General features: G+C 36.0%; 1 protein-coding gene across 1 annotated transcript in view; it reads right to left on the reverse strand.

The window, feature by feature from the left end:
• CAPRIN1 (cell cycle associated protein 1) overlaps positions 1-20,693 on the reverse strand; it is a 43,709-nt gene that overhangs the window by 19,116 nt on the left and 3,900 nt on the right. Inside the window, exons 3-7 of the mRNA XM_076002040.1 lie at positions 10,135-10,197; positions 9,936-10,022; positions 4,554-4,792; positions 4,382-4,464; positions 1,921-2,058 (exon numbers count right to left, since the gene is read on the reverse strand). Of these exons, the coding sequence (XP_075858155.1) occupies positions 1,921-2,058; positions 4,382-4,464; positions 4,554-4,792; positions 9,936-10,022; positions 10,135-10,197 (610 nt within the window). The remainder of the gene's footprint in view (positions 1-1,920; positions 2,059-4,381; positions 4,465-4,553; positions 4,793-9,935; positions 10,023-10,134; positions 10,198-20,693) is intronic.

The raw sequence follows: 20,693 nt of genomic DNA on the forward strand, positions 1-20,693 counted from the left end.
TAAATGACAAATAAGGCTGGGTATAGTGACTCATGCCTGCAAGCCTAACACTTTGGGAGGCCCAGGCGGGAAAATCACCTGAGCCCAGGAGTTAAGATCAGCCTGAGCAAGAGCAAGAACCGTCTCTATAAAAAATAGAAAAATTAGCCAGGCATGGTGAAGCGCGCCTGCAGTCCCTGCTACTGGGGAGGCTGAGGCAGGAGGATTACTGGAGCCCAGGAACTTGAGGTTGCAGTGAGCTATGACATTACTGCACTCTAGCCAAGGAAACAGAGCAAGACCCTGTCTCCAAAACAATAACAAATATGCCAGATAAGTAAATAGTTTACCATCCCATAATCTACATTTATTTAGTTATTTAACAGTAAGCTCCTATATTTTATCATTCTTACAGTAATATCCTTAGGAACTTTTCTTTACCATTTATTACAGAACAAATTAGTTTCAACAGTAGTTATTCTAGATCAGGTGTAATGCAAATAAAGAGCTACTACATTAAAATTCCTCTCTATTCTTGTAAGTAATAGCATAGATTAAAATGTTACTCTCTGTTTTAATTTACTTAGTAAAGTGGTAAGGGGGGAGACTGCTTCATGTTGATCTCCAACTACAAATTTCACCAGGGAGGAATCTTCTCCTCCAATTTCAACCTATTAACATCTGTAAAGTGCTTACTATGTGCCAGGTACTATATATTCACTTATTACTTTCTAAATGAGGAATCTGAGGTTAAATCCAGGCAGTGTGATTCTAGAATCCATGATTTTTAGCCCTTACAAAACTTATACTCCAACAATGTTTCTAATTGGGCTCCAGTGATCCTCCTGCCTCAGCCTCCCCAGTAGCAGGGACTGCAGGCTCACTTCACTATGCCTGGCTAATTTTTCTATTTTTTATAGAGACGGTTCTTGCTCTTGCTCAGGCTGATCTTAACTCCTGGACTCAGGTGATTCTCCCGCCTGGGCCTCCTGAAGTGTTAGGCTTGCAGGCATGAGTCACTATACCCAGCCTTATTTGTCATTTATGTTGTATTGTTAACTTGGAATTTTACTCGTCAGCTTAAAAGTTATCATTAAAGTACTTAAAGTGTCTAGCTACATAATTAGTGTTATGCTAGGTGTTAAAATTAGTTAGAAAAGCCCCTTTGCCACTGAGGAATTTATAGTTCAAGATAATAAAGTTAGATTCTCCCCATGATTAAAAAAAAAAAGCCAATTCATACTATTCACCCCACATACTGGCATGTTAAATAGCAGTAACTCTGGGCATGCCAGATAAAAATGTATTTGAGGCCAGGTGCGGTGGCTCATGCCTGTCATCCTAGCTCTCGGAGGCCAACGCGGGAGGATTGCTCAAGATCAGGAGTTCAAGACCAGCCTGACCTAGAGCAAGACCTGGTCTCTACTAAAAATAGAAAAAATTAGCCAGTCAACTAAAAATGAAACAACAACAAAAATTAGACGGGTGTGGTGGCATATGCCTGTAGTCCCAGCTACTTGGGAGGCTGAGGCAGAAGGATTGCTTGAGCCTAGGAGTTTGAGGTTGCCATGAGCTGATGCCTTGGCACTCTCTAGCCCGAGCAACAAAGTGAGACTCTGTCTCAAAAAACAAACAAACAAATAAATAATCTATTTGAAAATCCTCAACAGTTGGCCCTCACTCATACTCCTACCCAGCAATAATGTTGCAAATAACTATCAGTTTATAATAATCAAAACCAGCAAGACAAATGACTGATACTGATTATTTCTGGGAATTACTCTTGATGTGCTTTGTCCTAACATTCTGTCAAGCTTAAGGTCTCTTTAAAATTCTTACTGCACATATATAATAACTAAATAAGTATAGCACTGAAGCTTATAGCAAAATTAAGTAAAACTAGTACCCTAAACTAAAGCTCATATCCACCTACGTACTCACCAGCTTCAGCTACCTGGTCTTCAACTGCAGGTGCTGAGGCTGCCTCTTCTTCCTCACATAACCCATTCTGGTGGTTATGGGTGCTGTCAAAGTAGTTTGACTGAAAAACACGCTCAACAATTTCCTTTAGAGATTTATCTAAAAAAGAATATGAACTATAATGTTAGAATTATCTGGAGACATGGGGCTTGAAAAAGATTCAATATTCTACAAAATATTGTGGTTAAAAAATACCTCATTAACTGTTACTAAAGCACATTAAAAGATTAAATTTCACCAAGAATAGAAATGACAGAATGATACGGAACAAGAAGAACCTATTTACTTCAAACTTTATGTATTTTAAATAAATTAGGAAAAAACTCCAGATATTTAACATTTATTCATTCAAAAAGTAATTATTCAACACCTACTCTATGTTGGGCAATGTGCCACGTACTGGGGATACAAAACAGCACATAAAAAGACACATTTATCTGCCCTCATTAAGCTTATAGTCTAACAAAAGAGGTATCAAATACAAAAACAGTTGAATTACTACACACAGTATAGCAGATCAGACCTAGTCAGGGTGAGACCATGCAAGGCTTTCCTGAGGCATGTACTGTAAAGGCTGAGATCTAGAAGATAGCAGAGGGACGTGTTTCAAGGTAGAAGAAATAGCCTTACAAAGTCCTGTACAAAGAAAAATGCCAAAAGCAAGAAAAGGAAAGGATGCCAATCTGGCTGAAGTACAGGGAATTAAAAAAAAAAAAGCACAGGGAAAGATGAGGTTGGAGAAACTGGTTAGAGCCAGACTATAAATGGCCTTGAAGTTAAGGAAAATGTATATAAAATATAACTGAAATGAAGGTATTACAAGATTTTAAAGAGGGAAAACGGGGTAGATTCAGTTAAGTGACTGCATTAGACAAGAAAAGAAAGACATACAAGAGAAAAAGTAGTAAATCAATTTAAAAGACAAACAAAATCTGGTACACTAGGATATATTAAAAAATGTAGGGCAGAGGGAGAAGCATACGAAGAATTACTGCTATCAATTTTCTGGCCTGATATAGTAGATGCATAGTAGCAACATTCCTTGATAGGTTATTGCACAGAAAAATAAAACTTCAAGGACCTTATTATATCAAAGTATTATAAAATTAATCCTAATAAAACTATTACGAACAACTCTTTGAATAATGAACACTTCATATGCTTTTCCTTATTTCACTTCCAAGACTCCTGACTCAAAACTACTGATTTTCAAAAACTTATGGATGAAACCAAATGCACATAAAAACACTAATTTGGGTACATTAATACCTTTCCATTACCTACAAAGACGGTCCTAACGGGGAACCCTAAGTGGTTACAAGATTAAGCAGAAAATAACCCCCAAACAAACTATAAGCTTGGGTTTAACCCTTGTTACTCCTCAACAATACTCATAAAAATTTCATCACACTTGACCTAAAACTATTTAAGCTAACAAGCTTACACATACTTGTAACAGAACAAAAAGAAGTGAAAAGGATTTTTTACAAAGAAATACAGACCACAATAAAAGTTAACAAACCGAAGAAATCTTTTTTTTTTTTTACCTATTTTTTGTTGAAGAAACGAAAAGACACAAAATGACTGGCACCTTATATTTGATTCCCTTAAAGCAAATATACTCATTTCCTTAAAGCAAATTTACTCAAAATCGTGCCAATTAACACTCACACGGTTTTGCTGATTAAAGTTTACCATCTAATTTTCAAGTAATACCTAAAAACAAGGTATAAATACTTTCACCTTAATATGTTCAAAAATATACTTCCCCAATTCAACCTTACAAGTAGCAAAGAATCTATTTCCTGATTTACTACAGGATTAAAACCTAAAATTCCTAATTTACTGAGACAGTGAAACTTAAATATCCTTTTAAAAAAAAAATCAACAGACAGTTGCATATTTGAGGATAAAAAGCTCACATACAGAAAAGTGGTCGCAGTATCCGCATTTTTAAAATACAGAAAAAAATGAATGTCCTCAAATTAGCAAAAATCTAAGAAAAACCAAAGAAAGACTAAGGCACTGACCATGAGAACAAGGTATAAGATGTAATAAATATTCACAAAACTTCAGCCATATGAAAACCAGTCCCTAACTAATAGCAAAAACTCAGGAAAGTTAATCTGGTGTTAATCTGTCCACCAGAAACACAGTTAAATTATATACAAAACCATATTAAGTTAAGACTACCACTTTACAGATTTTTGGTTATTTATTACAGAGGTTTTGATTTATACACAATACATACAAAGCACACTGACATGAAACAGGATATAATAACGAAATACACCAAAAATAAATAGTGGATAAATGTCATTTATTCACTTCTAAATCTTCTTCAATTAATATTACTTCTAAATAGGAAAAACTAATTTTAAAGATTCTTAATTACACAATCAAAATTATCAGTAATACTCACAGGTAGTTCCGCATACAGATTTTTCCTTCCCTTCCAGCAAGTCCCACAGGTGAATGGAGGCATGTTCATACTGCTCATTCAACCTTATAATAAATAAATAGCTGATTAATTACCTTTCAGTTGTCAACTTAAGGCAGTATTTAGAAGTTTCTATTATCAAAGACTACTATACCTCAAGTTCATGTCCCGTTCAGGATCTACTAACTTGTAGAATTCATCCAACAATGACAATTCTTCTTCAGACAATATTGGCACTCCATTCAAACCTTGTTTAAGGTCAGTTCGTACTTCATCATCTCCCAATTTGTCCAAAACATATTGCAGCTCAAGTACAGTTTTTAAACGTTTCTGTTCAGCTTCTTCTCTCATAAGCTGTTCCCGACGTGCTGTCTTCTTTATTGTTTTCTGAATCTGCAAAAGAATATAAATATACAACACCAAAATAAGTTTTTACAGAACTCATTCAGTTCATTCCACCTCAGGTCCAGCATGAATATAATATATTTCACTCAATGAGTGAGAAGTGACCCCAATGCACAAAAGGCTAATTCTCAACTTAAAATTTAATTTAAAACATAATCTGTTTTAAGCAGTTGTTAGAAATTCAGAACAGATCTTTCTGGTACATTGGGCTTCTCCAAGAGGCAGCAGTTTTGACTACAATGGGGAAATCGGGAGTCAGAGTCAGGCAGTTAAATGGATGGTCCAAATCTGGAGCCAGTAGGCGGACAGGAGGACAGAAGGCACTCAGACTACACGTAGTCCACTAGGCTCTACAAACAAGGTAAGTCTTAGATTTGGGGTAGTGAGGAAGGGGATTCAATGCCTGTGATGGCATGGGAGGGTGGATATTTTATCCACAATGATTTCTCTAATGAAGCCTTTACTCCTTCATCCTTTGCTGTCACAACATATAGGCAAACCATTTCTATACCATATTATTACATGTGATAAAAACGGATTCTTTTTGACAATCACAAGCATTCAGCACAATGGCTGGATCACAATGAAATGCCAAAACACGGTCCAAAACTAAATATTCATAAAAAAAAGCCAGCAGTGTCTGTTTGGTAGTCCAGTGTTGGTATCATTCCCTACAGCTTCGTTAAACCTGGTCAATCTATTATAGCAGATATCTACTGCAACCAATTGGACAAAATGATGAATGCTTTAGACAGGCCAATCCTCTTACAAGACAATGTTCGACCACATGTCAATAAACAATGCTGCTCAAACTACAGCAGCTGGACTTAGAAACTCTCTTGTCATCCACCATATTCATCAGACCTTATACTAACTGATTACCACTTCTTCCAGGCTTTAGACTACTTCTTGCAAGGAAAAATATTCAATTTTCAACAAGCTACAAAACTCCTATGGTGATTTCAAAGGCGATTTCACTCACTCTCCAGGTTTCTTCACTGCTGGTGTAAACAAGCTACCATTAAGATGGTAAAACTGTTTGATTAATTATACTGCTTCTTGTTTGAGATATAATAAACTACATTTTTGATTCAAAATCGGACATTTCATATTTAATGAACTAATATACTACTGAAATGTTACTGAAGAAACAATGTATTTGGGATTTGCTTCAAAATAATTTAGAAGGCAAAGGGAGAAAGGAAATAGATGTGTATGTATGTAAAATATGATTGTCCCAGAGGTAACTGTAGCAGTTCGGTTCATTATATCCTTTTCTTCAGTTTTGTATATATGTTTGAATTTTCCTTACTAATGAGTATAAAAATTGGAAATTATAGAAAAATTTTAGGAATTAGAAATTATAAATTTTCCATATTAAAAAGTACAAAAACTAGAATTAAAAGCCTGGGCCAATTAAAAAAGAAACTCAATCACACAGCAATAAAAAAATCTTACCTACATCTATCTCTTCTATAGAAAAATAACTCAAAGTTCTAACTTTAACCCTTTGCACTCGGATGTCGAGTATGACTCGACGCGGTTAGCAAAAATTTATAGAGATTAAAATTACACTTTGAATGTATCAATAATTTGAAATATAAAAAATCCAAATAAATAAGTTTGTATGAAAAAAACTCCAGTTTTTTATTCTACTGCTGCACTTTGTAAAATCTGGGGTATTTAAAAAATTAAATCCCAAGTAGAATAAAGGAATCGAGACAAAAGCAGGCGAGTGCAAAGGGTTAAGTACCTTACTATTGACTCACAGGAGATGCCAAAATCCACTAGCACCTCCTTGCCCCAAACAACCCACTGATGCTTTTCAGAAAGGCATTCCAATGTATTAAAAATAGTGACTAAAATGGATTTGTTTTTATAAAGAAGATGCTGGCATTTAAAAAGAAAGTAGCAGTAAAAGATAGATAAAGCTAAGTATGAATGTATTTTTCCCACTATTTTTTTTTCTTCACTGGAAAAGGTGAAGAGAGAGCATCAGCCAAACTTTCAAATTTCCTTCCTCCCTAATATCTAGCATCAGCTTGGGGACAGAGAAGGTCAGTCTTTTCAAGACCCACTGCAGTGTTTTCTTTTTCACCTTTTCTTGCTTCTCGAGCCTCACTAGGATGAACTGAGACAGGGAAAACCAAAATAGGGACATAAGAAATCTATACTAAAGGGAGAAATGAGGAAGGAGACCTGGGAGGAATGATGAAGGTTATAACAAGACATATCTATAATGGCAGCAGAGTGGGTAGTAGAATCAATGATAGCAATAAATGGCAAGTGAATAGCATATGAGCAAGAGATAAGATCTCTCTAAGCTAGTCAAGAAAGTCTAAGTGGTCAAGAAAGCTTTCAAGGAAGAAATGACATCTATAAAGATGGATGAGCTTTTTTTTTTTTGAGACAAAGTCTCACTCTGTTGCCTGGGCTGGTGTGCCATGGCATCAGCAACCCCAAACTCCTGGGCTCAAGCAACTCTCCTGCCTCAACCTCCAGAGTAGCTAGGACTACAGGTACGTGCCACCATGCCCAGCTAATTTTTTTTCTATTTTTAGTTGTTTGACTAATTTCTTTCTATTTATAGTAGAGACAGGTCTCGCTCTTGCTAGGCTGGTCCTGAACTCCTGAGCTCAAGCAATCTTCCCGCCTTGGCCTCCCAGAGTGCTAGGATTACAGGCGTGAGCCACCGCGCCGGCCTTTGGCCTTCAATGAGCTTTTTAATCTTGAAGGGGCACCGTTAAAGGTAGGGAGGTCTTTATAGGGAGCTAGAGGCAGAAAACATAGAAAGGCAGGAACGTGAGGAAGCCAAGAAAGCAAAAGGCCAGGTACCGTGCTTATACCTGTAATCCTATCACCCTGGGAGGCTGAAGTGGGAGGACTGCTTGAGATCAGCAGTTTGAGATCAGCCTGAGCAAGAGCAAGACCCCATATCTCAAGTAAAAATAGAAAAATTAGCCAAGTGTCATGGCACACAGGAGTGTGAGGTTGCAGTGAGCGATGATGACATCACTGCACTCTACCCAGGGGTGACAGAGCAAAAAGATAATGAAGAAAGCTATTCTGGATTAAATAAGCAGTTCAAGAGAGAAGAAGGTGAAGACAAGAAAAGCTGGAGCTAGACTAAAGAAGTTCTTGAATGCAAAGCAAAAATGGTTTGGAAAGTATACCAGAGGATCAGAGTTAAATAAAAGAACTGCCAATGAAGTTAAAGCTCAGAGAACATTACTGAAAACAACAAAGTGTTACAATTGAAGCAAAGGAGGATACAAGCATTTTCATTTACACAGTACCAGTAGCTTCAGAAATATATGTTATATTAAATTGCAATCCTGCTTCTACAACCCACGTTTTAAAAAAAGGTAAGAAAAAGAAATTGGGCAGGGTTTTATCAAGCTAAGTAAAACAAATCCCTACCAAGGTGCTATGGCTGACTGTGTCCCCTAAAATTCATGTGTTGGAACCTTAATCCCCCCAGTGCAACAGTGTTGGGGAGGCAGAGCCTTTTGAGAGGTGAGAACAGAGCTCCCATGAATGGATTAATGCTACTATAAAAAGGGCTTATGGGAGTGGGTTTGCTCTCTTGCCCTTAAGCCTTTCACCATATGAAGACACTGTAAGAAGGCTAGATGCCAGTGCTTCGATCTTAGACTTCCCAGCTTCCAAAATTGTAAGAAATAAATTTCTATTCTCCATAAATTATCCAATATCAGGTATTCTCTTACAACAGCACAAAACTGACTAAGACACTAGGTGTAAATTAAATTATTAATACATTTTCTGTTTTCAGGCAAATCATCAAAATTTTCCTTCTTTAATCAGATCTAGTAAGTAATGATAACATTACATGCTTGAAATATATTAGCTATGCATCAAATATTGTTCTTAGCACAACACTATGAAATAGGTGCAATTACAATCACATTTTACAGATTAGAAACTGATGTAATATGATGCCTCTCCCCCTTCACCTCTCCTTCTATCCTACTGGTTCCATTTCTCTGGAAAACCCTGACTAATACAGGAACAGAAATTAACTCATCCAAGGTCATACTATTATTAGGTGGAAGAGTCAGTATTCAAACCAGGCAGTCTGCTTCCAGAATCAGATCTCTTATTCCCTATACTACACTGTCTCTTGTCACATAATAAATTGTTTTTTCATTTCACCAAATCAGAGACAACGTTATATAGTCATGAGTCACTTAACAATGGGTATACATTCTGAGAAATGCAATGTTAGGCAATTTCATCTTTGTGCAAACATTGTAAGACTGTACTTACATAAACCTAGGTGGTATAGCCTACTACACACCTACACTGTATAGTATAGCCTATACCTCCTAGGCTGCAAAACTGTACAGCATGTCACTGTACTGAAGACTGTAGGCAACTATAACATGATGATTATTATTTGTGTATTTAAACTGTATCTAAACATAAAAAACGTTCAGTAAAAATATGGTATTATAATCTCACAAGACAACTGTCATATATGCAGTCCACAGTTGACTGAAACATGCAGCATAAGATTGGATCTCAATGTTCTTAGTCTTCTCCAAATAAGCTGACATTTATCCAGAAGACTTAATTTTCTGGTCTCAACAAATTATTTGATGATGTTTGTATTTAATTTTTGTCCTGTTCTCAAAGCTTTCATCCTATCAAAAAGGTGGTTGGGAAAAATTCACCATTCTGTTTTGTTTGCTCAAGAGTTGACACAAGAGCAATCTATCAGTCTGCTATATCCCTTAAGATCTCTAATGAAGAGAGTAATTATGAATTACATAAACGAGCCTTTTTATTTTCTGACAAGTTCATGGAATTGTGAGATAGTCTTTAGACATAAAGGAACATAAGGAAAATAAATGTCTACCATGTTTATATATATCTGCACCACTAATTTTTTAACCAGTAAGATCTTAAGGTTTGTCATAACTCAAATTCAGTCTTTTTAAAAGACACTTTTCAGGTATTACATTAAACTTTACAGAATTGAAAGGCATCTTAGACATAACTGGATCCAATCATCTCATTTTGCAGTAAACTAAACAACAGAAATGGAAGGACTGAGACCTAAAATTATCTGCTAACCCTATTTTTAATATTTCATAAACAATTTACTTACATCTTGACTTAATGCCATGAAACTCCTCTGTAGTTCTTTTGCAAACTCCAAGTTATTTGTGACTTCCTGGTACTTAGATACAGCATCCTAAAATGACAAAGACAGAACCCAACTTTACTAGAAACACACAGAACCACAAAATTATTTTCTTATTTAAAATAGTGAGCATAAGATCTTAATAAAAATGTAACATCTTTACCAGCTGATCCTGATTAAGCCTTTCCCCTTTGTTCATTCGTTCCTGATAATCATCAAGCTTACCCTATATTAAAAGAAAAAAAGAATTACATTCCATATTGAAGATATATACACCAGCTTAACCATGCTAAAATGGCAAAAACCATACAATTCTCTATGTTTGTCTCAAATTTTGTCTTACATATACTTTTTTTTTTTTTTTTGAGACAGAGTCTCACTTTGTTGCCCAGGTTAGAGTGAGTGCCGTGGCATCAGCCTGGCTCACAGCAACCTCAATCTCCCGGGGCTCAGCGATCCTCCTGCCTCAGCCTCCCAAGTAGCTGGGACTACAGGCATGCGCCACCATGCCCGGCTAATTTTTTGTATATATATTTTTAGTTGGTCAATTAATTTCTTTCTATTTTTGGTAGAGACGGGGTCTCGCTCAGGCTGGTTTCGAACTCCTGGCCTTGAGCAATCCGCCCGCCTCGGCCTCCCAAAGTGCTAGGATTACAGGCGTGAGCCACCACGCCCGGCTACATATACTTTTTAGATATACTTCAAGTTATATATATATATAAAACTTTTAAGATATATCCAACCATTGCTGAATGATGTCAAATATCGTACTACAAGCCAATAATACAACATTACTTACTCTTTATATTACTCAGAAATAGATATGCATTAGAAGAGCCTGGCATATGGTTCCTACCCACATGGGTGAGATCCACAATTTGGTTTAAGATCCTGCTTATACCCAAGGGAGCATATCATACCCTTTATAAACTGCTAAATTTTTGCTACCACCCCTAGCCCCTCCTGTCAAAGAATTTATGTGAATGGGTGACATAAAAAGAGTATATTTTTCCTGAATAAACCCACAGAAATAGTGTCTTTGATGTACTTCATCCATTTATCCTGAACAAGACAGCTACCACATCATCTACAGGCAGTATACTAGTCAACAACTTTGCTTTGTTAGTGCAAGGATGGGGGTATAAAACTAACCTCTGGTTTAAGATCATCTTTTTTTGCTAAGATGAAAACTCTGGAGGTTTCCCAGGCTACTACTATTAGATAAGACCACAAAGAAAAGATATTCAGGTAATGCAACAGAGTCAATAATTCAGTTATTATTATCACAAGAGCTGGAATATAGGAAATAAGTAGAAATCTGAATTAAGGGGAATATATTTAAAATAATCATAACAAATTATGAAAATATAGTTCCTTATACCCTTTGCAATAAAACTAAGAAACAAAATACAAAGTAAAGTTCTGATAAAAGGGCATTCAGAGCCACAGAAACCAGTTTAAAAGCAATGGTAATAAGGTTTTTTAGGTCAAATGATCCATTTTTCTTTGCATCAGAAACATGGCAACTTGTATAACCATGCTACCCTAAATTGAAAACCCTATCATTTTAGTTATAATGGAGGTAAATAAAACCAACGTAATTATTACAACATTAAAGGCTAATAAAAGTATCCAATTTACTCTTAGAGGAACTATTTCACACAAGCTGTAAGCCTCCAACTAAATAGGTATAAAAGTCTACTGGTTGAAAAAAATCAAGTTTTACACTGATCTGCCAGGCCTAAACTCAGGTGTAAAAGATGTACCCAACTACCTCAGAATGCTCTAAGGATCAACAGAGAGTTCATTCTCTTTTAAAAGAGAGTAGGCTATTATTCTTTTAAGAAATCAAAAAGTAAAAAACAATTTTTAATTTGACTTAGGATATTCTAAAACAACAGTAGTATAGTCAGAATTTCTCTATTTAAAAATATATAGATAATATAAAATATGCAAATAGAAGAAGGGCCTAAAATTCAGTGCTAGTACACAGTTCATTGGTAATTAGTACTAGCAAAAGAAAAACTTCTATTAACTTATACTTGGCATTTATTATCTTCCCTTTTCTTCTATGGTATTACACATTTTTCAAAGAAATTGTTGCTAAATCTAGAAATAAATACATAGTAAATGTAGTATTTCCCTCACAGGGTAGAGTTCCTAATAGCTAATCAAAATGGATGTCAAATCAAATTCCTAAAACAATGTCGTGTATATATGAAAATAAATATGAAATGATTAACCAAAAACGGTAAGAATGGTACCTGAGTGGTAGAATTACAAGTGGGACTGTTTTCCTTTTGCTTTGTTTTGTAAACTTTAAATATTCGGCAATGAACATATACAGTTTGCATACTAAAAAGTTAGAATTCCATGCTATATTAAAAATGCTAAGATTGACAGATTTCAGGATATTGCCAGAAGGACTCTCATTATAATAATCCTTGAGTATGAACCTATACTATCCTAAATAGGACAAGCTATCCTATAGTAGAAAAGATACAATTTTCTACACAATAGCAAATTTAGTATTCATCCAATCCAAGAGCCATGGCAGATTACATTTTCCAAAGATAGCTACCCATCTGCAGTCTCACATATTGCTCTACAATATGACCTTGGCGCTCCCTCCATTAAGAAATAGTCCAATTCCCCTACCATTGTACCTGAGTTTCAACCAACAGATTATAATGAAAGTGATGCTGAATGACTTCCAAGGTTGAGTCATAAAAGCAATGCATCTCTGCCTTATTTGCTCGTGACTAAAACACTTGTGTTTGGAGCCCTGAGCCAAGACACAAGAAGTGCAATAACCCTAAGGTTGCATGCTATGAGGAGGCCAAGCCATGAAGAGAGGTCTCATATGAGAAGCTCTGGTCAACAATCCTAGTGCTAGCCCAGGCACCAGAGAGGTGAGTGAACAAGTCTTAGTCTTCCCACCTGAGGCTCAGGTATCATAAACAGAGACATTAACCTTGTTATGTTTCCTCTGAATCCCTGATAGGCAGAATCCATGAGCAAAATAAAATGTTGGTCTTAAGCCCTTAACTTTTGGATTAATCTGTTACACAGCAATAACTGGAAATGAAAATGGTTAAAAGAGAAATGAAAGGGAAAGCAGCTACTATGTGAAACAGCTTCACACTACCCATTTTTGTGGAATATTCTGTCAAGAGAAAGTATGCAAAAAAAAAACAAATCTGCACAGCCAAAATAAAGATCTATGCATCTTATTAAAACTCATATTCCTATCTACTTTGATTTTATTATTGTTACATTCTATAGTTTTCCAATCCATAATAATTTAAGAGCCATGATTTTGAAAAGGTGAAGGACTGCTATTAAAACCACAAGATACAAGTTTACTGTGAGGGAAGAACTTTGTAAGTCATAACTGAACAATCTCAAGAATCTTTAACAGGAGATTTTCAAAATGCAGACCACAGTTCCCTTGGTCACATCACAGTTCCTTATACTCAAGTGAGTTGAATTATCCAATCAAAAAATGTAGCAAATAAGATACATGGAAACTACAGGTCTTCTATGAAGTATTTTTCTAATCATAATTTTTAAAACTTTTATCATAGCATAACATATATTCTTCATGATCCCAACACTTAAGGGTTACCAACTTTAACTTTGTTAAATCTTGCACTGTGAGCTGAAGCCCCAGAAGTTAGAGTACTTTATGATTAAACTCAGTGGTGAATGCCAAAATTTGTACTAGAAACAGAAAGCCTCTTGTGGACAATCAATTGGTCTAATTTTCTACTTTTCGAAATGAAAGTAGCTTGCTCTAGCCTGCAATCCCAGCTCACTAAGTGGCCTTCAGTAATAAAGAAAAGGATATGGTAACTGCACTGCTCCAAATTCTACAATTTGTTTAATCGTTGAAAGAGCAGACTACTCAGAAACAAATAATACCTGTTGTCACTTCCTATTCAAATGGCTGACATTAGCTGGGCACGGTGGCTCACGCCTGTAATCCTAGCACTCTGGGAGGCCAAGGCGGGCAGATTGCTCAAGGTCAGGAGTTCAAAACCAGCCTGAGCAAGAGCAAGACCCCTGTCTCTACTATAAATAGAAAGAAATTAATTGGCCAACTAATATATAGAGAAAAAATTAGCCCGGCATGGTGGCACATGCCTGTAGTCCCAGCTACTAGGGAGGCTGAGGCAGCAGGATTGCTTAAGCCCAGGAGTTTGAGGTTGCTGGGAGCTAGGCTGACGCCACAGCAATCACTCTAGCCTGGGCAACAAAGTGAGACTCTGTCTCAAAAAAAGAAAAAGAAAGAAAGAAAAAAACAAAACAAATAGCTTACATTAAGTTCAACTAAAAAAAATACGTCTATATGGGTTAAAATTTAGTGTGAACCAAGTCAATATACAAGGACCTGCTTGTCACACTGACAGATCCAACACCACCAACAAAAAGAGAGGGGCAATTATAGGAGTAATGGACTCCAAACAGTTTGGTTCCTCCCTAAGCTAGAATATGGCTGCCATGTCATAGGAGTGGTAAAGACAAATTAGTCAACTACTCGTGTCAAACATATAAAATGGGAACATTATTAAGCTTTTTCTCCCTAAAGAATGAAGCCATTTTCCTATCATAAAAACGTATCTTCATCAGAAAGCCTACTATATTATAATGCTGCCCTCTTAGATTCTATCTTGAAATTCAACTCAGGCTTCCTTACAGTGAGCATCTTGTGTCTATTAAAAATCTATTTATTTATCTTGCTCACATGAGCAAGATAAAAATCAGGTCATTTCCTAGATTACCAAAAGTCTTTGAGGGAGAATCATGGGATGGAGGTGTGATTATACTCAGTAGATGTCAAAAAGAGTTCAGTTTATTTCCCAGTACCACTATTGCCATGTGGAACTGGGAAATAATTATCCCAACAAGTGCTGCCCAGGTTCACTCTATCTCTGGTTTCTTCATTGCTTTTAGCAGTTGACAGCATTCACTAAGTGACAGTCATTCAAACTTAAACTATCAGGTAGGTAATCCTATCAGGGAGGCCCTATTATCAATCAGGTATCACCTAACTATAAACTGAAAGAAGGCAGTTAAATAATTTGCCTAAGGTCATCATAAATACCAGAAAAATCATTTGCACCTCAACACCGCCCCACCCATGTCACTCTAGATTCTAACTGTTGCTATATTCCATTTCTGCCTTTACTGCTGCTTTTCTCCTTTCTTTTCTCCGATCAGAGTATTATCATGTTGCTGAACTGCATGCAAGACATCCAGATCTTCCATTCTTCCCAAAGAGTTTTTCATCATCACAAAAGTTACTTTATTGAAGTATTTTTTAAATTCAGTATAGTGCCTTTAGAGTGCCAGAAAATGGATATACAAGACAGATGTCCTCCTGAGCTTTTGCTTCTTTAATGTTATATCTAGCAAATCCCATAGATGAATTTAAAAAAATTTTTAATTATGCAATTAAAAAGAAATGGGGGCCGGGTGCGGTGGCTCACGCCTGTAATCCTAGCACTTTGGGAGGCTGAGGCTGGCTGATTGCTCAAGGTCAGTAGTTCAAAACCAGCCTGAGCAAGACCCTGTCTCTACCAAAAATAGAAAGAAATCAATTGACCAACTAAAAATATATATACAAAAAATTAGCCGGGCATGGTGGCCCATGCCTGTAGTCCCAGCTACTCGGGAGGCTGAGGCAGGAGGATTGCTTGAGCCCAGGAGATTGAGGTTGCTGTGAGCGAGGCTGACGCCATGGCACTCACTCTAGCCTGGGCAACAAAGTGAGACTCTGTCTCAAAAAAAAAAAAAAATGGTAATAGAGATGAGAGACTCCAAAAATTCTTCAACTAGACAATTATAAATAATCACAAGAAAAATGAGGAGGAGACAACATCTGAAAAAACTAACTTGGCTATCCAGGAGTATGTAACTATGTAACTTCTGTTCTCAAACAAAACCTCTAAACTGGGACAGAATATTTAAAAATGAAGCTTAAAATAACAAAGTAGTTAACAGCACCTACCTATACTTTATTTTATGTATCCAGGCCAAATAAATCACTTCAAAAGTACTGTTAAGAATCTTTGCAGAGACAAAAGATTTCTTTTCCTCTCAACTCTCAGTAATCTTTAGTGGCTTTTCTAGATATTATTTCAAGTACCTAATCCCTACATTCTCTGCTTTTCATGTACAGCGTCACCAGTGTGACTGTGCCCACAGTGGTAGACACTGACTCTGCCTCCTATTCACCCTTCACCAATTCAATTGAGAATCAGTACCTAGTAAAATTCATAGGAGACATGAAATAAGTGAAAGTTTCCTCGATTTCTTTTTGGAAGAGTTGGGATCTCACTATGTTGCTCAGACTGGTCTTGAACTCCTGGCATCGAGCTCTCCTCCTACCTCGGCCTCTCAAAGTGCTGGGATTACAGGCCTGAGCCATCATACCATACCTGGCCATCTTCAATACTTAAAAGGAGAATAGAAAAAATGTACTACAATCCGTAGGTTAATAACAGCTACCTTCAAATGCTGCAAGCATGTTCATATGGCTGAAGTCTGTGCTGTTCCAGAAAACAAAAGTATTAAACAGTGGTGGAGTGGGTGTAATTCTAACAGCAAGAACTTAAGAGTAGTCTAACAATGAAACAGATTTTTATTGAGAAATGAGCATTCTACCAGGCCCTAGAAGACTGGTTAAAGTAAAAGTTAAATGAAAACCTGTCTGGATTTCTGAACACTAAGAATAGTACAAGGATTTATTGAAACCTTAAAATCTGTACCCCCATAATATGCCGAAATAAAAAAAAATAAAAAAAGAGAATAGTACAAGGATGTTACATTAGATGTTTATCTAAGATTCCTTTGTAAGATAATTTTTTAAGCAGGTAAGTATTCAGGAGTTGGACAAGACTTTTGGCCAATTGGAAAAAAATAAAAAATAAAAGATAATCCTGTAAAAACCCTTATTCTTTGTCCATGGCTATAATTATACAGGTAAACCTCAATGAAGTTAAAGTAACTGATCCAGGAGAAAAAAGAAAATGTTAAAGAGATCCAGGGTTAACTACTTTGAATTATACTCTTAAGAAGTATAAAGCTTGTGGATTTGAAAACAAATGATCATAAATAATCTTAAAGAATATCTTTTGAATTATTAGTAGCTTTAACCAAGCTACTAATTAGGATGAGTCTGTACAACTGAACAATTTATACATTCCTTGGAAGTTCAATGAAAAAAGATGTGAACTAGGCCGGGCGTGGTGGCTCACGCCTGTAATCCTAGCACTTTGGGAGGCCGAGGCGGGCGGATTGCTCAAGGTCAGGAGTTCAAAACCAGCCTGAGCGAGACCCCGTCTCTACCAAAAATAGAAAGAAATTAATTGACCAACTAAAAATATATATACAAAAAATTAGCCGGGCATGGTGGCACATGCCTGTAGTCCCAGCTACTTGGGAGGCTGAGGCAGTAGGATCACTTGAGTCCAGGAGTTTGAGGTTGCTGTGAGCTAGGCTGACGCCATGGCACTCACTCTAGCCTGGGCAACAAAGTGAGACTCTGTCTCAAAAAAAAAAAAAAAGATGTGAACTATAATTCAAAATGTAGACTAAAACAGTTTTATTTTTAATGATTAAAGTGCATTTCAGTTATTTTTATGTTTGGATAACAGTATTGAGAAGAATGCAATGAAATTTCTAATAATCTACACTGGTTCTGGTATCAAGAATTGTTAGCAGGCTGTGGTGTGTCACACCTGTAATCTCAGCACTTTAGGAGGCCAAGTCAGGAGGAGGATCACTTGAGGTCAGGAGTTTGAGACCAGCCTGAGCAAGACCCTGCCTCTACAAAAAACAAGATTAGCTGGGCATGTTAGTGCAGGCCTGTAGTCCCAGCTAGTTAGGAGGCTAAGGTAGGAGGATCACTGGAACCCAGGAGTTTGAGGTTGCAATGAGCTATGATGATGCCATTACACTATAGCCCTGGTGACAGAGAACCTGTCTCAAAAAAAAGAAAAAGAATTGTCTATGTCCTCCTTCCTAAGACTATTCAGAAATCTTGCTTACAGTACCCAGATTTTAAAGCAAAAGTATTCTACCTGCCTACTCATCAACTCTACCCACCTGAAAAAACAAATAAAAAGAAAATCCTTTAGGAAAAAATCCATTTCAATAAAAAACACTGGAAGTAAACAGCTCTGTACAAAAAGCATATCACCCCTAATGGATTAATCCATGTTAACAGTTTTGTTGAGAAAGCTACTAATATTTCTACGTAATGATACAAACTAGCAAATACTTATGTTAGCATGTATTATGTTCAAGGAGGCACAGTGGAGTTTGGATTGATGTTATTAATAGTTTTTGCCCCCAACAAACTTACCACTAATGTAGAAAAACATAGAACACAAGACAATATAAAAATGTCATGGAAGTGTACAGACAATAGGTAACAGGAAGTTAAAGGAAACTACTTTAGCTAAGCATGGTCAAGAAGCACACCTTCCTCTTTCCTCAGGAAGTATGAATTTTGAACTCTGCCCAGTAAAGTCTCTTTCATCGTGTTTTTATACTCATATTCTATCCAACAAAAGCACTGGGAACAGCTAGTGTGGAAGAAATAAAGAAATGAGCTGAAGCCAAGCTACTGAATTTCTCTTCTTTCTGCTCCTCTCATCCTTCTCTATTCTGTACATATCATTCATTTCCCCCAGGAAAAGGAACCAATTACTTAAAAATATCCAGAATCTTGGAATACAAGAATTAGGTGACAAAGTTTTAACACTTCCTACTTCTCTCTACAGGTAAAGCTTTTCCCAAATTTTTCTGGTCTACAGCATAACAAGCATGAGTTGAGACTGGAAAATGTTCATTTGGGGCTGACCTAAGCATAAAGAAAAACTTCAGAGTTTAAACTTTAAAAGTTTATTTCATTACAACAATATAAATGTCCCAAAGATACTTGATACACTAAGACTACCTTACTGCTATTCTCAGGACCCCATTACCTGGACAACCTACAAACACAAAGTTTAACAATGAGACACTAAGGTCTAACAATAAAGAAATGAAAAGCATTTTTCTTTTGCATTCAGCTTTTTAAGATAGAGAAACTATAATTAAAATTAAGGATTTGAAGCAAAAGGCTTTACTTGGTTCTACATGATAATTAAATATGAAAAATTACACTTCATGCTGCAGAACACTACAAATTCTAATTACACCCATAAAACATTACAGGAGACCTTGGAAACCACCCATTCCAACCTGGGCCATTTTACATAAGCATCTCAATTTCCTCTTCTGTAAAATGAACTGGACTCAATTCTAAGGTGGCTTTAAGCTCTAAAACTCTTAGATTCTATAATTGCATAGTAATAAAATTAAGACCATGACAAAGTTGCTTTAACTCTCTGTATTTCTTTAGAAGATGAAATAGTACTAATCTTCATCTAGCCCTACATGTTAACTAAGAAATTAATTACATAAAATTATGACAAACTATATGCTTAATCTGTAAGTAACACAAAATGTATTCTCATTCAAATATTTGCCATATGGGAAGTATCCCAGAGTAAAATAATTTGGCCACATTAAAACAATCTGTTCTCATTATAACACTTAGCTTCTACTCTCGCCTCAGAAAAACGTACCCATATTATCACATTAGGGAATTTACAGTTTTACCTTTTTAAATACTTCCCTGTGTTACACATGTGCACTCCTGGCAGGTAGGCAGGGAGAGACAAATTAAGCATTATAGCTTCTTTTCTGTGACAAGGTGAATGCAAAACAAAGTTATCTTGTCCTCTGCATTGCAGAGGAACAGTTCTTGCAACCAGTGAAGAAGCTAACACATCAAAAATCTTAAATGTCAAGAAGAGCTTCAGGTATTAGCCTCAAGAAAAGATTTTACTTATAAAATAGAATGTTTTTATTTCAAAACATTTAACACAAATTCTGTACAAAAGCTGCACTGAAAATTCTAAGTAGAGGCACAGTGCAATGATCAAGAAAGGTTATCCTCACAATGATGGCATTCTTTTTTAGGAATAATATTAACCACAAAGATTTGAAGTATAAAAAGTCTAGGAAACAGTATAAAAAAATAGTACACCTTTGGCTATCAGTTTTGGTCATATACTGACGCAAAGCTGTCAGGCTATTTTGCTTTTTAAGCAAGTTAACACTACTGGTTAATCTTTCACCTATTTAAGTCACTAGAGTCTATAAATCTATTATATTCACAAGAAGTATAACAATTTTAAATGTCATTTATTAAAACATCCTTTATTCCACATCAAAACTGGTTACATCTTATATCAAATGAGCTTTCTTCAGTCAAAATTAAGACTTGGTTTCAAAGTATCATCTTGCATAGCCTAGGGCCCAGTTCTGCACCAATGAACTGATGAAGAAAACTAGGCAATTACTTAACTCCATATTACTTGTACTTTAATCAGTTAAAATATTTGTAAATGGAGTTTTACACTGATTCTCTTTATCATAGCTGTATTTCTTTTCTTTGCTAAATATTCATGTAGTCTTTATAAGCCCAAATTTCAAAAACCACCAAGCTATTTAGTTGTATTACATAATAGGATCATATTTCATCAATGTTAAATATGCATTCTCATTGAACATATGCCTAGCTTTCCTCTAATGGCTCAAATTATTAGAGAATGAACAAATAACTTTGTTTTTAAAATGAAGTACAATAAAATTATTTCAATC

This window comes from Microcebus murinus, chromosome 4, assembly GCF_040939455.1.
Source record: "Microcebus murinus isolate Inina chromosome 4, M.murinus_Inina_mat1.0, whole genome shotgun sequence".
Classification (NCBI taxonomy): domain Eukaryota; kingdom Metazoa; phylum Chordata; class Mammalia; order Primates; family Cheirogaleidae; genus Microcebus; species Microcebus murinus.